Source organism: Gallus gallus, chromosome Z (genome assembly GCF_016699485.2).
Source record: "Gallus gallus isolate bGalGal1 chromosome Z, bGalGal1.mat.broiler.GRCg7b, whole genome shotgun sequence".
NCBI classification, from domain to species: Eukaryota; Metazoa; Chordata; class Aves; order Galliformes; family Phasianidae; genus Gallus; species Gallus gallus.
The window spans coordinates 35,735,891-35,750,433 of NC_052572.1; the positions used below are offsets into that span (position 1 = coordinate 35,735,891).

Genomic DNA, 14,543 nt, shown 5'->3' on the forward strand with positions numbered 1-14,543 from the left:
GTTAATGTCACTGTGAATAAGCACCCCAAAATAATGTTCACTGAGACAGTTATTACTGATGTTCTGCAAGCCCTGTCATCATCTATTAGAATTCCTCTGGCTGTTAATTCAATTTTAAAACAGTGCTGACCTTTAGGCCAGAATTTTTGCGCATCCGGAGACGACCCATCCACATGTCTGTGAGCAGCATTTGGCTGCAAGTGTGAGCAATGAAGTCCCTGTGCTTGGCGGCCACTGCAAGCTGCAGGCATGTGGCATTGCTCCAGTTCTTCAGCTCGTAGGTCAGCAGTTTCATTGCCAGTTGCTCGTCCTGTTTGTATGACTGGTCCAACAGCTCCACTGCCAATTGGCCAAAGTCCCTGCAAAAGAGGGACATCTGATCACTCCTGTTAGCTCATGCGATCTGCTGCAGAAAACATCCCTGAGTGACAGCCTCTGCAAGGGGTGCATCACCATCAGGCAGATCTGCACACACATTAATGGTAGGGATTTATATAAGTAGCCCAGCTTAGCTGTGCTGAGCACCCACACCTACCAGCTGTCTGCTCCCACCTGCCTGCCCACTTCCCTGACATTTTTTGGTTGAAATCCATTGGTTATATGGAGCCTGGAGGGCTGCTTCTCTGCTATTTGCTCATGACGTTATGATCAAGCCACTTGGGAAGAGTAGTGACCAACACCCTTTTGTGAATTCTCACCGTTTTCAATGTCTCAGACTTTTAATATCAGAAAGGACTGCTTTGAAATTTAATATGTCAGCTTGATCACCTACATATGAGCTGGTGGTTAATCACCACCTCTCTCTGCCTATGATGTTCAAAACAATTTCAACAGTTGATCTGTTTGGGATGAACAGAACGCCTAGTGAGGGCTCAGAAAGAACACATGCAGTACAATCACTTAAGAAGCTATAATGCTAGCAACACTGCATCTTTTGCAGACAGGTTGTTTGAAAATCAATTAGACTTTCTCTGAAGAGTCTGCACTTTCCCTATAATTTAAAAGTGAAAGGCAAGATCAGCAGGCTCTCACTTTATTTATTTTATTTTTTACTTCACCTAGGAAAGTGTCCATGGAAGAAAATCTACCTCGAATTATGGTTCAGCTCTTGAGATATGTCATCCACCATGTCATTTTCTGATGCTTCATGGGCCATGGCTTTGCAGAGTTTGCAGGCCACCAGTGCTTTAGCCATAGCCTCCTCTCCGTGCTGCCAAAAGAAGAGGGCCATCTTCTGGCGCTTCATAAGCACTGCCCACACCATCAGCTCGTGGAACGGAAAGGGAAAATGATTTATCTCAGGGTCATCCAAATCAATATCAACTTCTTCTTCTCTTTTCTTAGTTGTTTTCCTCCCTCGTCGTAAAGGGACATCATCCTGTGAGAATTGCAGAGAATGTTTTTTCATCAGGGAAGGAATTGAATCCATGCACACAATATTTTGGAGTCAGTACAAGAGATGTCAAATACATTACCCACAATGCAATCCCTTCAGCTATTTTGGATTAAAAAATTAACACCATAAAACAATGGCTATAAGTATGGGTTCATGCACAGAAATTAAGAAGCCAATAATCCTATGCCTACACACAGGGAAAAAAAACTTTGGACTCTGAACTGCTCTTACTTCCTGAAAACATAAAGCACCATTGAACAATGCCCAGAGACATTTTGAAATAGCCACTATTAAAATAAAGTTAAGCATTCACTTCAGTTACATTCATTCATTATAATCCATCCACCTTGTTCCTCCTATCGACAATACATATCCAAGGGATGTTCTAATCTTCTTAAAACTTCCCGCTTATTCCTAGTATTTTCTCACTTTATTTTCTCAGTAGAGTCAGAATCACCTGTCAGCTCTCCCATTTTGTATTTCTACTACATGTTTACCCCCTTTTTTTCCAGTTCTACATTGTTTTTACAACCAGACTTTATGCTTTTGTTTCTATCACATTTTAGCCAAATTGGACCATTCATTGGATAAATAAGTTGTTGGGTGGTTGTAGACAGAGGGTTGTAGCTCTGTGCCTAGATGGAGTCTGCTCACAAGTGGGACTGAAGTCTTCAACATCTTTACCAATGGCTTAGACAGCTGGATTGAGTGTACCCTCAGCAAATTTGCTGATGACACCAAGCAGAGTGGTGCAGTTGATACAGCAGAAGGAAGGGATGCAATCCAGAGGAACCTTGACAGGCTTAAGAAGTGTGCTCATATGAACCTAATGAGGTTCTAAAAGGTTCAAAAGTCTGAGGTGCTGCACTTGGGTTGGGGCAATCCTAGATATGTCTATCTACAGGCTGGCAGAACTCCTTGAGAGCAGCTGTGTGAAGGACTTGGGGGTTCTGGCAGATGAAAAGCTTGATGTGAGCCAGCAGTGTGCACTTGCACCCTGGCAGGCCCACTGCATCCTGGGCTGCATTTAAAGAGGGATGGCCAGCAGGGGAAGGGGGGTCATTGTCCCCTTCTGTTCTGCCCTTGTGAGGGCCCATCTGGAGCACTATGCCCAGGCCTGGGGCCCCCAACACTGGAAGGATGTGGAACTGTTTGATAGGGTCCAGAGGAAGGCCACTAAGATGATCAGAGGGCTGGAGCACCCCTCTTATGAAAGAAAATTGAGGGAATTGGGCTTGTTTAGCTTGGAGAAGAGAAGGCTCTGGTGAGCCCTCGCTGTGGCCTTCCTGTACTTGACAGGAGGTTTTAAGCAGGAAGGGAGAGATTTTTTACACTGTCCAAAAGCAATAGGACAAGGGGGAATGATTTTAAACTAAAAGAGGGGAAGATGAGGTTACCAGTTAGGAGTACATTCTTTACTCAGAGGTGGTGAGGCCCTGGCACAGGCTGCCCAGAGAAGCTGTGGGTGCCCCACCCCTGGAGCCGCTCAAGGCCACTTTGGATGGGGCCCTGGGCAGCCTGAGATGGTGGGGAGCAGCCCTGCCCACGGAATGGGGTTGGAACTGGGTGTTCTTTAAGGTCCCTTCCAACCTAAGCCATTCTATGACTCCGATTTTCAGCAGTTTTTATCAGACAAGCTGACCTGTTCTGTGCCACACCCACAGACAACAAAATGAAAGTGATAGTACAAAATAAACAAACAGGAAAATACCACAATCTTTGAACTATCAGGTAGCTAGAGCTGCCAAAAAAAACTGATGAAAATTTGGCCCATGTAAAGATTTCTGTCTCATTCAACAGCTTGGAAATCCTTTTTAAGCTACGTAGTGATCTGACTGAAACGTGGCACAGGCTGGCAGACTGTAACAATTTGTTTAATCTTCACCAGAAAACATTTAATTCACAGAGGGGGAAGAGCCTTCTTTTCTTGTCTACCTGCTAGAGTTCTTTTAAGAAATATTTCTAAATGTGAGCCTTGCATAATGAAAAAGATGAAAAACACAACCATTGTGGCACAAGTCTCCTTCACAATTTGAAAACAGTTATGGGTGCCTTCATTACAGTGTACCTAAAAATTATCTTGATTTAACTTAGATTTGTCAAAGAAAGAAAACACATTAAGATTTATCTTAATGTCACCTACCTCCATTCCCAACAGTTTCAGGGCTTTTGGCTGTACGGAAAAGTTAAAAAAATGTTATTTCTCCCAGAAGGGTGAAGAAAAATCACAACTGTATGTGTATACATATATACTTGTGTGTGTAACACATAATGTATAAGATATAATATAGAGTATATAACACAATATATATAATATATAATGAAATACTCTCAATATAATGGAATATTATTTAACATACTCCACATACATAAATAAAATAAACAATTACATATATGTGTTTAACTCTACCTTGAATTAGACTCTATTTCACCCAAATGAACAACGGAAAACATACATTTGGATTCTAATGTAAATTCCATCTGTTTGGGGGTTGTTCTAGTAGAAAGGAGACAGAAATTACTGCTAAGAGTCACTGTCATGTGTGAATTTCTCTGGAGTGCTTTAGTATTTTGGCCATTTCCCTTGCACACTCTTACTGACTGTTATAAAGCTGCTTTATGTGTTGTGCCGGTGTCTGTGAAGTCTCTACTGAAATGATTATCCTGATGGAATATGGAAGTCTCTCCCAGCAGCTACAATTATTATCCTTCTTCTCAATAGTGAAGTATGAAAATGTGAGACAAAAACAAACTCTCTTCTCATGCATTTGGCTGCAAGCGTTCCACAGAGCTGTTGCTCTTTATAGTGTCTTAGGATGGTATTTAGTGGTGTGTGTTGCTAAAATCTGAACTGAAGCATGAAATGAAAATGTGAAGCAAAAATAGGCTAAGAACTGCAAATCTTACTGGCAACAGTTAATCACACTTTGCTTCAAGCTGAATTGGGTCAGTGGTTGGCATTATGGATGACAACAAATACCTTTGATGTTTTAGAAAGATAACAAATTTACTTTGGATTCACAGTACTCAAATCTATCAAACCAGAAAACTCAAAAAATGCAGAATGGTATTTTTGCCATGAACCCACTGTCTTGCTGATGCCACATGCAGCCAGTAAAGCCTGTTTTGAGTTATCTGTTTCTTTGCCCTCATAGCTTCAGGCCACAGACTAGAGGATGAGTCCTGAGATAGTACATGCATCTCTCAAAATACAAGTTTTCTCAAGTCTAACTTGTTAGTGTCCTATGGTATCGAACCAAAAGACTCTGAGTCCTTCAAATGCAGCATTTGGACAAAGCCAGAGGAATCTGCCCTATGCCCTGGTCTCATCAGGGCAGCAGAACACCCCAGCCCAATATCTTGCTTTCTTATTAAACTTTTTTAAAAATTTGATTGTCTGCAGTGCACTGTAGTGAAATAACTAAGCAATGGGAATCAATCTGTAGATAGAATAGTGCATGCATGTAGATTTCCTCCTAAGTCTGGAACCATACAAGAAACTACTGCAACTGCTGTCAATGGGTGCAGTCAGACAGACAACAAAAAATTGCTCCTTACCCTCTTGGGCCCAAATAAATTGTGGTACAGTGTTCTGAACCGCTTCCGGGTGTAGTTGCAGCGATACGCTCCTCCCATCAGGTACTCTATCACCAAACCAATATCAATCAGGCTTATTCGATAATCTGGAGGTAAATTTCCCTGTGACAAAAATAAGAAGGATCGTGGGGGAGGAAGAGATGATTATTGTTGGCATTGTTAAATGCACTTTATAAAGATATTAGAATAAAATAAATTAAAATAGTTAAAAACAGAAAAGTATTATTATGCTGGTTAATTAATTCACCTTAAAATAGATCCAACCGAAACCTGGATATTCTCGCTTGGAAAGAAGACATAAGTTAAATAAGGTGAAGAACTTGTAGTAACAGAAGATAGCGTCAGTACACAGTACTCATATTCTTCAGCTGGGGAAACAAGGAACATGACTGCAGAACAAAAAGCATGAGGATCAGCGCACTGGAAAGGTCACGCACAGTTGCTGAGCTCTAGTCTTGTCAGACAGCACCTCTGCTGTACCATCTGTGCTCCACATCTCTTGTCCTGGCATTTCTCGTCTCTGCTGGCATCTCCTTTTCATTGCCTCCTCTGCACTGCTGAGCCACTGTGAAGTGACATCATGTGATATTGATTGTTCACAAGAAAGCAGCTCTTGCATGTGATCTTCCCATCCTCCATATTCCAGGAAAGAAAAGATGGAGGAGAAGAGACTTGTTATCTACTCTAGAGGAATTACGCATTTCTTCTGGGAATTATGTACAAATAGACTAATATCTTTGCTTAAATTTCACAGTTATTATGAGGAAAGCATCTGTATATACAAAAGTAAGTATGAAAACTGGAAAAAGCAAAACACCTCTATAGATAATTCCTTGGGGTTTTGGTTGAGAAGAAAAATATATGCCTAGCAATTTTCCCAGATGAGCCCTCCTTAAACTCCCAGGATATTTTACTGAAAACTCTTCCATGCACAGTAACTCTTCTACCTAATTTTCAGCACTGCTAGGGAGTTGTGTCCCATAAAGGAGAATTGTGATTGTGGCAAGGGTCATTAGCAGGATCCTGCAAAATATGCCTCTGCTCACTCTTCAGTTTCTGTTCCTTTCTATTAAATAGAATATGAATATCCAATGACTTTGGCACACACCTCTACTCTTGAAGGGGAAAAAAACCTGTAAACATATCTATGTCTTATTGCCCTCACTCTGTGAATTCCCTTGCACATAATCATCCCTCTTTTTACTGTCAAGCCTGGAAACAGCAACACTAAAGGTATAAGTTGTCATATGGACATGGCTTGCTAAGCTCTGAAAAATACCTCAGTAACAGATTGTCTCTTCCAGCATGTTGGCCCGAGTCTGCTTCTGAATCAAGTGGACATTTCTGTTCTCCAGTAACAGTAGGTCTGACAAGACACCTGGGAGGCGAAGTGCTCCTGGGGCTCTCTGGTGGCAGAATAAAACCCTGCCTGCTCTTCTGTTTCCCTGTGGAAACTCTGCAAGGAAAACTCTGATCCAGTTTCAGGAGAGAGCTAACGGGAAGGGACTGCCTCCAGGTAAAATTTCCCCTCTTCTCTAAGTCACTGCTGAATTATTTGGACAACAGTTCATAGTTTAGCAGGCAGTTCCCCCTCAGCAAAGAAGCCACGACTTAGAAAACCGTGAATAGGTCACCCAGATCTGCAGATCTTGTTAAGGACTTTGCAGATTTACAACTCCGTCCTGTCACTGTGCAAGAAAAGTTGCTACAAGTTAAAGGTGGAAAGAGAGGTAAGTTATCCTTCTGTGAATTGTGAGTGACAGCTTGGGAAAGAAGAAAAAATAACTCTAGTAAAAAAAGTTAACTAAGTTGTACACTCAACATCACAGAAGGACTATGAAATTGTAATTTTTGTCCAAAAAAAAAAAAAAAAAAAAAAAGCAGTTCACTTTAACAAAATAATTACATTTTCTGTAATGATATACAGCACAGATTACAGTTAGCCTGTAGCTGTTTTTATGTGATCATCAGAAGAAGGTTAATAATTCACATGGAACAATTTTATGACAGCCTTGTCTTGTTGGAAATATCTGCGTGCCTGCCTGGCTGCTCTGCAGATTTGCTTATTAGATTCAGAGCAGAGAGGCACTAATGGAAAGCAGATGGCACCTGGCTCTGCACAAGAGATGGAATGGATGCAACGATTCTCCTTCCTCGTCTACTTCAGCCAGGCAGAGAAAAGCTTATTTCAGTCCCTGCAAGGCTCTGGCAGCATGCTGAAAGGCTGAGGATGCAAAGGGGAAGCAGCGCCGTGGTGCACTGGCACTGGCAGTGGGCTGGAATTCAAAGGGATGGAAGATCAAGCAAATCTAGTGGCAAAAGGTGAGCTGCCAACTACATTCCAGTGCTGTCCCTTGGCAGCATTTCTCCCCTCTTCCTAATCTTGGCCAGTGCAATGGGGCAAGGAGCACTACGGTTAGCATATGAGATTAGCTTGTTTGAACACAGTCATTTTTATTCTAAACAGTTCTATGAAAATTGAAGATAAATCTAAAAATTAAACCCTCTTTGTCTGTTTTCTAAAATGTTCTCCAGTTTCCAGAATGCTTAAGGCATTTCATCAGAACAAGGCACTGGCAGAAGGGGGAGTAACCAGGACCGAGCTGTAGTTCTTCAGCTGTAAGACAATAAAACTGAATGTTTTGATGCTACTAATTTGAAAAAACCCCACGTGTATTATTGAGCAACTGAGAAAGCACAATGGGCCTCAGGTTGCACCATGTGCTATAATGTGTGACTTTCTTAATACAGTTGTTATGATTTCTAAGGTTTTATAAAGGGATAAAAATACAGTTTTTTCAATACAGTAACTTTAATGGAAGATGTGCCTAAACCTCCTTACTACAAACACCTGAAACACCTTACTATAAAAATCTCCTAAAATCACAGCAGAAATACATGGAAGGGGCTCTGCATGTACCCAAATGTTCGATATACCAGCAAACTCTCTGAATGCCCCCAGTAGTGGTGAGCTGCCTGTAAATAAAACTCAGTGGTGCAAGTGTGTCAGAACACTTCCAAGATCAGCAAAAACTTGGATGGGCTAATTCTAGAATAGCTGAAGTGGTCAGGAAGGATAGAGGAGAAGGTTGGTGTAGGGGTCTGCCTATTACTAATAAATTAACTTTTTAATGCCGAGACAAACTTTTTAGTGATTATACATTATTCTTTCCCTGGTGAAACTTCAAATTTAAAATATAATTAATCAATTATAATACCTTATTTCGGTTCATGTGCATTTTCATTTTCGGTGGGTAAAATCTCTAATTTTGCATTCTGAGGAACTTTCAAAGTTCTGTGTAACACCTGCCAGTTCTCTGATACTGCAGGCATTCAGAGGCAGTTCAAAATAAAGGACTTTGAAAAAAATGTGTCAACCCACAGCGAGAACAAGATATGTTTATTATGTGCCATTTTTGTATGAGAGAAAGAACCCATCTGTTAATTTCTGCTATTCTTTACCTAATTCAGTCAAGAAAGGAGGTTTTCTTTTTGTTTGTTTTTGTTTTTGTTTTTTTTAAGCAACCTGTAGAGGGCAACCTCCACTTACAAAACAGATTTCAGGCACGGCCACTGCTTCCTTCTCCTTTCTCTGGTACATCGCACAGTGAAGGAAAAAAGTCAACCCATGTGTTAAATTCTGTGCCCCTGGCAGATGATGTCACAAAAGTCACGATAGAAATGATGCGGGCAGATACTGCCTCATATGTAGTCGTGGAACTGAGAGGATCAAAAAGCGAGATGTACTCAGTTCTCTCCAAAGCAGAGGCATAAAAAAAGTAATTTGCTTTATTGACATATTCAAAATGTAAGCCCTCTGATTAAAGTAAGATCTTTAGAAGTCTTTCTCCAGGCCTCTGCAATTCACTTCCATGGCTAGCAGTCTTCACAGCAATTTGGATGTGGAAATCCAAAGAAAATAAAGTGGTGTGTGTGTGTGTGTTTGTGTGTGTGTGTGTGTTTGTGTGTGTGTGTGTACGTGTGTGGTTGCAAACAGGGCGTGGGAATGTGACTTCTGTTGTGCAACTTGGTGCAACTTCTTTGCAGTACTCAGCAGACGGGGTTGGCATTCAAAGCAAAAAAGCTTCCATTAATTTTTATAACCATGTGATACAAAGGCAGTACATTGAATAATACTTCCACAATTTGTAAGCATCCATTTTCTATTTGAAAATGTACAATGACTTAGATGCAAATAACTTCTATAGCATGCACTTCTGTGCATACTGTAGATTTTAAAACTGGGATGTAAGAGTAATGGGCATTTGGCATGCATGACCTTTAAGTGTTGTCTCAAGGTGGCACACTACATTTCTTGTATTTCTGTTCTGTGACACTGTAATAAAATCTCACAGATTAGTTATTTGGCTTCAATCTTTATATATAATAGGAAAAAATCAGCATCAGAGAGAGGCATGGTGTGGTTTTCATGTGTAGTGGGCGACTTTACTGTCAGATGGTGATGTCCATTAAGAAGTTATTTCCAAAAAGGTGTTTTCATTTAAACTGGTGTCACATCTGCTGACAGATTTACATCTTGGTTGCCTGGTGAGGGATCTGACTGCTCAGGTGTAGGGCTCTGGTGAGCTGACACACTTCTCCTAGTGAATTGCGTTTCTTCTTCATCACAGAACAAATGAGAAATGCAGCCACTGAGGTGCAGTTCTCTAATCAAGGTGCTGGAGGGCTGCCTCAGCATGCCTGCTTTCAAAGCCCCTAACTATATTCTAATACGAGTGCTTGTTGTCTTCATACAGTGGGAGTTACAGGAGACTTTGAGCATGAATAGAGGGAAAAAAAGATGCATTTAAGGAGGAATCATGATCATCTAATATTTAGCAATCACTGTGGACAAATAATGTCATTAATGTATAATGACAGTACATTTAGTGTCAATGTCTACCATTGTACACCTAAAAGGAATGATCTTCTTTGACTATTTTCAGGCCTTCTTTTCCCCCAAGAACTCCTTAAAAATTATTTCTTTCATTATGGACTTGGATAAAGATTGATTTTATTCAGTTACTCAATAAAGAAATTGCTACGTCTTTGAGAAAAGACTGGAAAGGTGATGCTGGGGGTGGAAAGGAGTTCTAAAAGTCTCTTTTAAAGGAAAGAGGCTTACATTTGTTTCAAACTTGTAAGGGCACATAAATAAATAAATAAATAAATAAATAAATAAATAAATAAATAAATGTTAACTTGGGCTTTAAAAGAAGCAGACAGTTTAAATGCATTCTGGCTTTTCTCTGCTCCAGCCAAGGGGATGTGCTCATAAGAACAGTTTTGATTTCCTCTGTAGACATTTCAGATCTTCTGATGCCACTGAAAATACTACATGTAAGTGAACAGCAGTGCTGCCATGTAACTCACCAAACAAAGAAAAACATAAGAATCTCCCTAAATGTCTCCACTAATTATTCTGTAGCATTTTTTAATAGAAATACGATTTTGTAAGCATTGCCATTCCCTTTCCCTATTTTCTTTCAGTTCTGCTCAGCTGCAAGTGATAGAAGAAATCACTAAAATCTGTGCTCTTGCAAAAATTCTCAATTCCCTTTTCTGTCTTCCCTTCAAATATTCTCACATACAGAAATCTGCCTTCTCAAGCATGCCTGGCTTGAGGTCCAAGTTATGCAATGAGTAAGACTGCAATCTGCACGTGCTCATGCAGAATATTCAAGCTGATGAGGTTAGTTGCAGGGACAATCTCCTTGATCCATATATTGAAAGGATGAGAGATTTTCATTTGTTGCTGCTGCTGTATCGCTTTTAATCCTGTGCAACAAATACCAAAGGGTATTTGGAGTCTCCCTGCCACTCTACCTTCCTATGTTTCTATCTACAGTTCTAATGGCTCTTTATATAATTCAAGATGCTCAAAATTAACTCAATAAGGGGGCAGAAGAGATTTGTGCTATCTCTTTCACTATGTTTCTTCTCAGGAAGACAGCTACACAGTACCACACAACACAGAACAAGGAAACATTTCAACCAACTACGAACCAACACAGGGGTAATAGCTATTTCACAGACTCAGAAGTTAATTAACAACATGGAAATTAGCACTGATGATAGCTGCAGGTATGGAAAAATACAGATAACAGCATAAATCCACAGGGAATATAAGAGCCTACTATTCTGCTAGCAGAAGCACTATAATACAAGCATTTAAAATCACAGCAAAAGCAAGCCCAATAACTTGCTAATGGTGCACTGTATGCAAAAAGTTAATATTCAGTACATACAAACAAGACATTCTGTAATGGCAGGGGAAAGAGAAGGCTCTTACTGAAAGCTCATGCAATACAGAGATTGTATCTAGCTACAAAAAGCGATCACGACATTCTCTCCAACCTACCGTCTACTGGACTCTTACCTTTTTGACATCCCTGACTAGATGATATAAAGTGTTGGATGGTCCGTGTCTCTGCAAAGGACAAACACAGAAGAATACAATAATTTTGCACTGTCCAAATGCCATGCAAGACTAAATACTGAGAAGGCTGCCTCGGTTTAGTAGTTTAAAAATCAGACAACTGAGAACACTTTAAATATGCTGCCATCAATTTTTAATTGAATTTGAAAAATCAGTTACAAGAGCAGTATTTCACTTGACTTCTTTGTCAGAAAACCACAAGGACTGCCATATTGCCTCAAAACTACAGTCCTGTATAGCAGACTTAGGCTCTAGCACACTGTGTAGAGCTTCTGTGAGAGAGTGGAAGGAAGAACAGCAGGTCAGGCATCAGGCTTCCTCTGCGCAGCATCTCCACTTCCACCGTTGGAGGCTCAGTGAGCTCCTGGCCCAGAGCAGGAATGACTTCCACAGTTTTAATTGTATGTTGTATGGACAAAAAAATAATTTCCGTTGTGTTTTTGACCATTCCTGATATTTTCGGAGACTCTAATTGGAGGCCTCCTTGGCTTTGACATATCATATATGAGTCCCCATATAGATTTGTTCTAAAAGATTTTATTTAAGATATTGAACTTTAGGCTTTCTTCAAATTTAATCCTTGTAGAAACTCACTTTGTTATAAGAACTACAGAGGTCATCTCTAATAAGAAAGCTTAAAGGCTTTCTATTTTTAGTACATAGAAGTTAGCTGATCGACAAACTTTAAGATAACCAAAGATTGGATGGGATGATCTTGCTGTAGGTTGGCATAGTTACTTATTCCTCCACATTTTGCACAAATTTAATGAGTTCTTCTTATATTTGATATTTTTGAAAGACTGACTTCTGGTCACCGTCAGTATAAAACATTTCTGGGTAACAGCCCATTTTAGCACCTTGCAATGGCAGGGCTTTGAAAAGTACTGGCAAAACAAAGTGTTTTGAAAAGGCCTATATACTGTACCACAACCTCCTTGCATGGGCAGAACTCAGAATCCCAAGAGTTAGGCAACACTTGAAGAGTTTTTTCCATATCACTGTGCCAATTCAAACTCTTTGGTTTCTCTCAGTAGGTAATTGTGATCTGAGTGTCAGAATTTGCTCTGGAGTTGAGATATCAGAAGCAATTTGAACCTGTGCAGTTTTGTATTCATCTTAAGGGCAGAGATAAAACTTGGAAACAGGTTTTTAAAAGTCAAAACTATAATTTTTGAAATGTTCTACAAAGACACAGGGAAGTCCTGTACTGTAAAGGCACTTGGCCCTCCTGAAATCATCATGTTTCACCTAGAAATTCAGAATGTTATCACAGTAAGTTTATTTCTAGTTGTTTTCCAGTGCCTGAGTTTGATTAATGTTTGCAAGATTTCTGAGCCCCCAAAGGGGCTTATATCTTCAGAAGTCACGTACCACAATCATACGGGTCCCAGCTTGCTAGTTACTGTCTTCCAGCCAATGCAACCTGCCTAAACCTGAGGTCCATCCTATTGGAATTACAATGACCAGAAATCAGTCAATATTTTGTGAGGTTTATTTCAAGTTCATGAAGTACATACAACAGATTATGTGGGCAAGAGACACTGAGTTCCATTATGTGAGAGACAAAGCTAAGAGCCAATGTGGACTTCTCACATGAAAAAAAGTATTCTGCATCAGATGTTGGATGCCTTGTCATATGAGTGGGAGGTAGAATAATGAATATAGAGAGAGAAAATTTGCCTTATGTTGGCCCTACCGTATTGTACAATTCCTCTAGTCGGGAGATGGTGAGAAAACGATGCATGCTTACTCCATTTTCTATGAGTAATTTCACAAAATCCACTCTGTCCAACACCAGTGCATCCAGCATTGCTTGCTCAAGGGAGCCCACCTGCAAAGCAAGTGATTAATTCAGGGTGTTCCTGGGCACCATACACCAATACACCATACACCATATCCTGCTTTTCCTGCCACTGGCACAAGCAGGCAAACCTCACAGAATTATGAGAGTTTATTTGCTATGCTGAGAATGGCATAATCACAATTTTAGCCTATACTGGTTTCTCTGATTCAGGGCAGCATTCCGGAAATGAGTGTCAGAGCATTAAGATGAACATGCTTTAGGAAACTCGTATTTGGACAAAGGAACTGAAACATATGAGACTAGTGATGACACCTCCTCACTACTCACTATCTTATCTTCCTAATATCTTGCTTTCCTGACAAAAATTTTCTTTATATTGGGTGTACCTGTCATGTATAAAAACACTCACTTTAATTCTGTCTTTACTAGCTTTTTCCTCAGTTTGTGATGTTGGAACTCAGATAAACTTTGACACTCAGGAAATTGAAACAGTTTCACAAATAGCATTTCTTTGAAGGTCTAAATGCAGGAGGTCTTCTTATGCATAACCTCTCCTTTTACATCTCTTTCAGTATGGGGAGAGATGGAGGGGTGAGAACATACTTTGTACTTCCAGCTTCTAACTTGCAAGATGATTGCAGCTTGCAGTATTTACACAAATTTTTGCTATGTAGTAGCAATAAAGATAAGGACAGCTTAGTACTACTATTTAAATCTCTGCTATGTTGTGTTGCATGCTTATGCCGAGTATTGAAAGCAAGGGAAGCAAGGGAAAGCAAGGGAAAAGGTCTTATTTCCTCCATAACTTAAAAGGTAAAGATCTTTCAAACTAGACTTCAGGGGCAGCAACCTTTAGAAACTATATAACACGAACATTTAAACAGAAAATGTTTTCTTGTTATAATTTTCTTGTGAGGAAATGCCAATGCTCATGTAAAGATGGGACTAGGGTATGAATTTTCATGACAGTGACAAAACAATTGTCACAGTAATGAAAACTGTGATCCAACTAAAACTTCTGAATGAAGATGCGGTGGGTTGTAAGGGTGAAGACAGGGTCTGCCTGGCTTTGCTGGGTGACTTTTACCACTGTAAAAACTGCATCACAAGTTGAGATTTATGACACTGGAGAATGCTCCTCCACTTTCCCCCACAAAGTTCAACATCCCTGCTTTTTATAGGATTTCTAGAGCAGCTCTATCCATGGCGGCCCAGCAGACAGTGCTGGCCCTGAACCTGTCCCCACAGCTGGTAGCTGGAGCACAGGATAGTGCAGTTGAGAGGCAGGCATGTCAGTGCAGAACAGC

The 14,543-nt window shown here is 40.2% G+C and overlaps 1 protein-coding gene across 9 annotated transcripts in view; it reads right to left on the reverse strand.

The window, feature by feature from the left end:
* TRPM3 (transient receptor potential cation channel subfamily M member 3) overlaps window positions 1-14,543 on the reverse strand; it is a 426,369-nt gene that overhangs the window by 45,570 nt on the left and 366,256 nt on the right. For 6 of the 9 annotated variants that reach the window (XM_040656002.2, XM_040656004.2, XM_040656003.2 and 3 more), the window contains exons 11-17: window positions 13,129-13,263; window positions 11,373-11,423; window positions 5,241-5,276; window positions 4,955-5,095; window positions 3,540-3,569; window positions 1,089-1,378; window positions 131-359 (exon numbers count right to left, since the gene is read on the reverse strand). In XM_040656002.2, the coding sequence (XP_040511936.1) occupies window positions 131-359; window positions 1,089-1,378; window positions 3,540-3,569; window positions 4,955-5,095; window positions 5,241-5,276; window positions 11,373-11,423; window positions 13,129-13,263 (912 nt within the window). The remainder of the gene's footprint in view (window positions 1-130; window positions 360-1,088; window positions 1,379-3,539; window positions 3,570-4,954; window positions 5,096-5,240; window positions 5,277-11,372; window positions 11,424-13,128; window positions 13,264-14,543) is intronic. The other 3 variants (XM_040656007.2, XM_040656006.2, XM_040656000.2) reach the window with 1 other exon arrangement.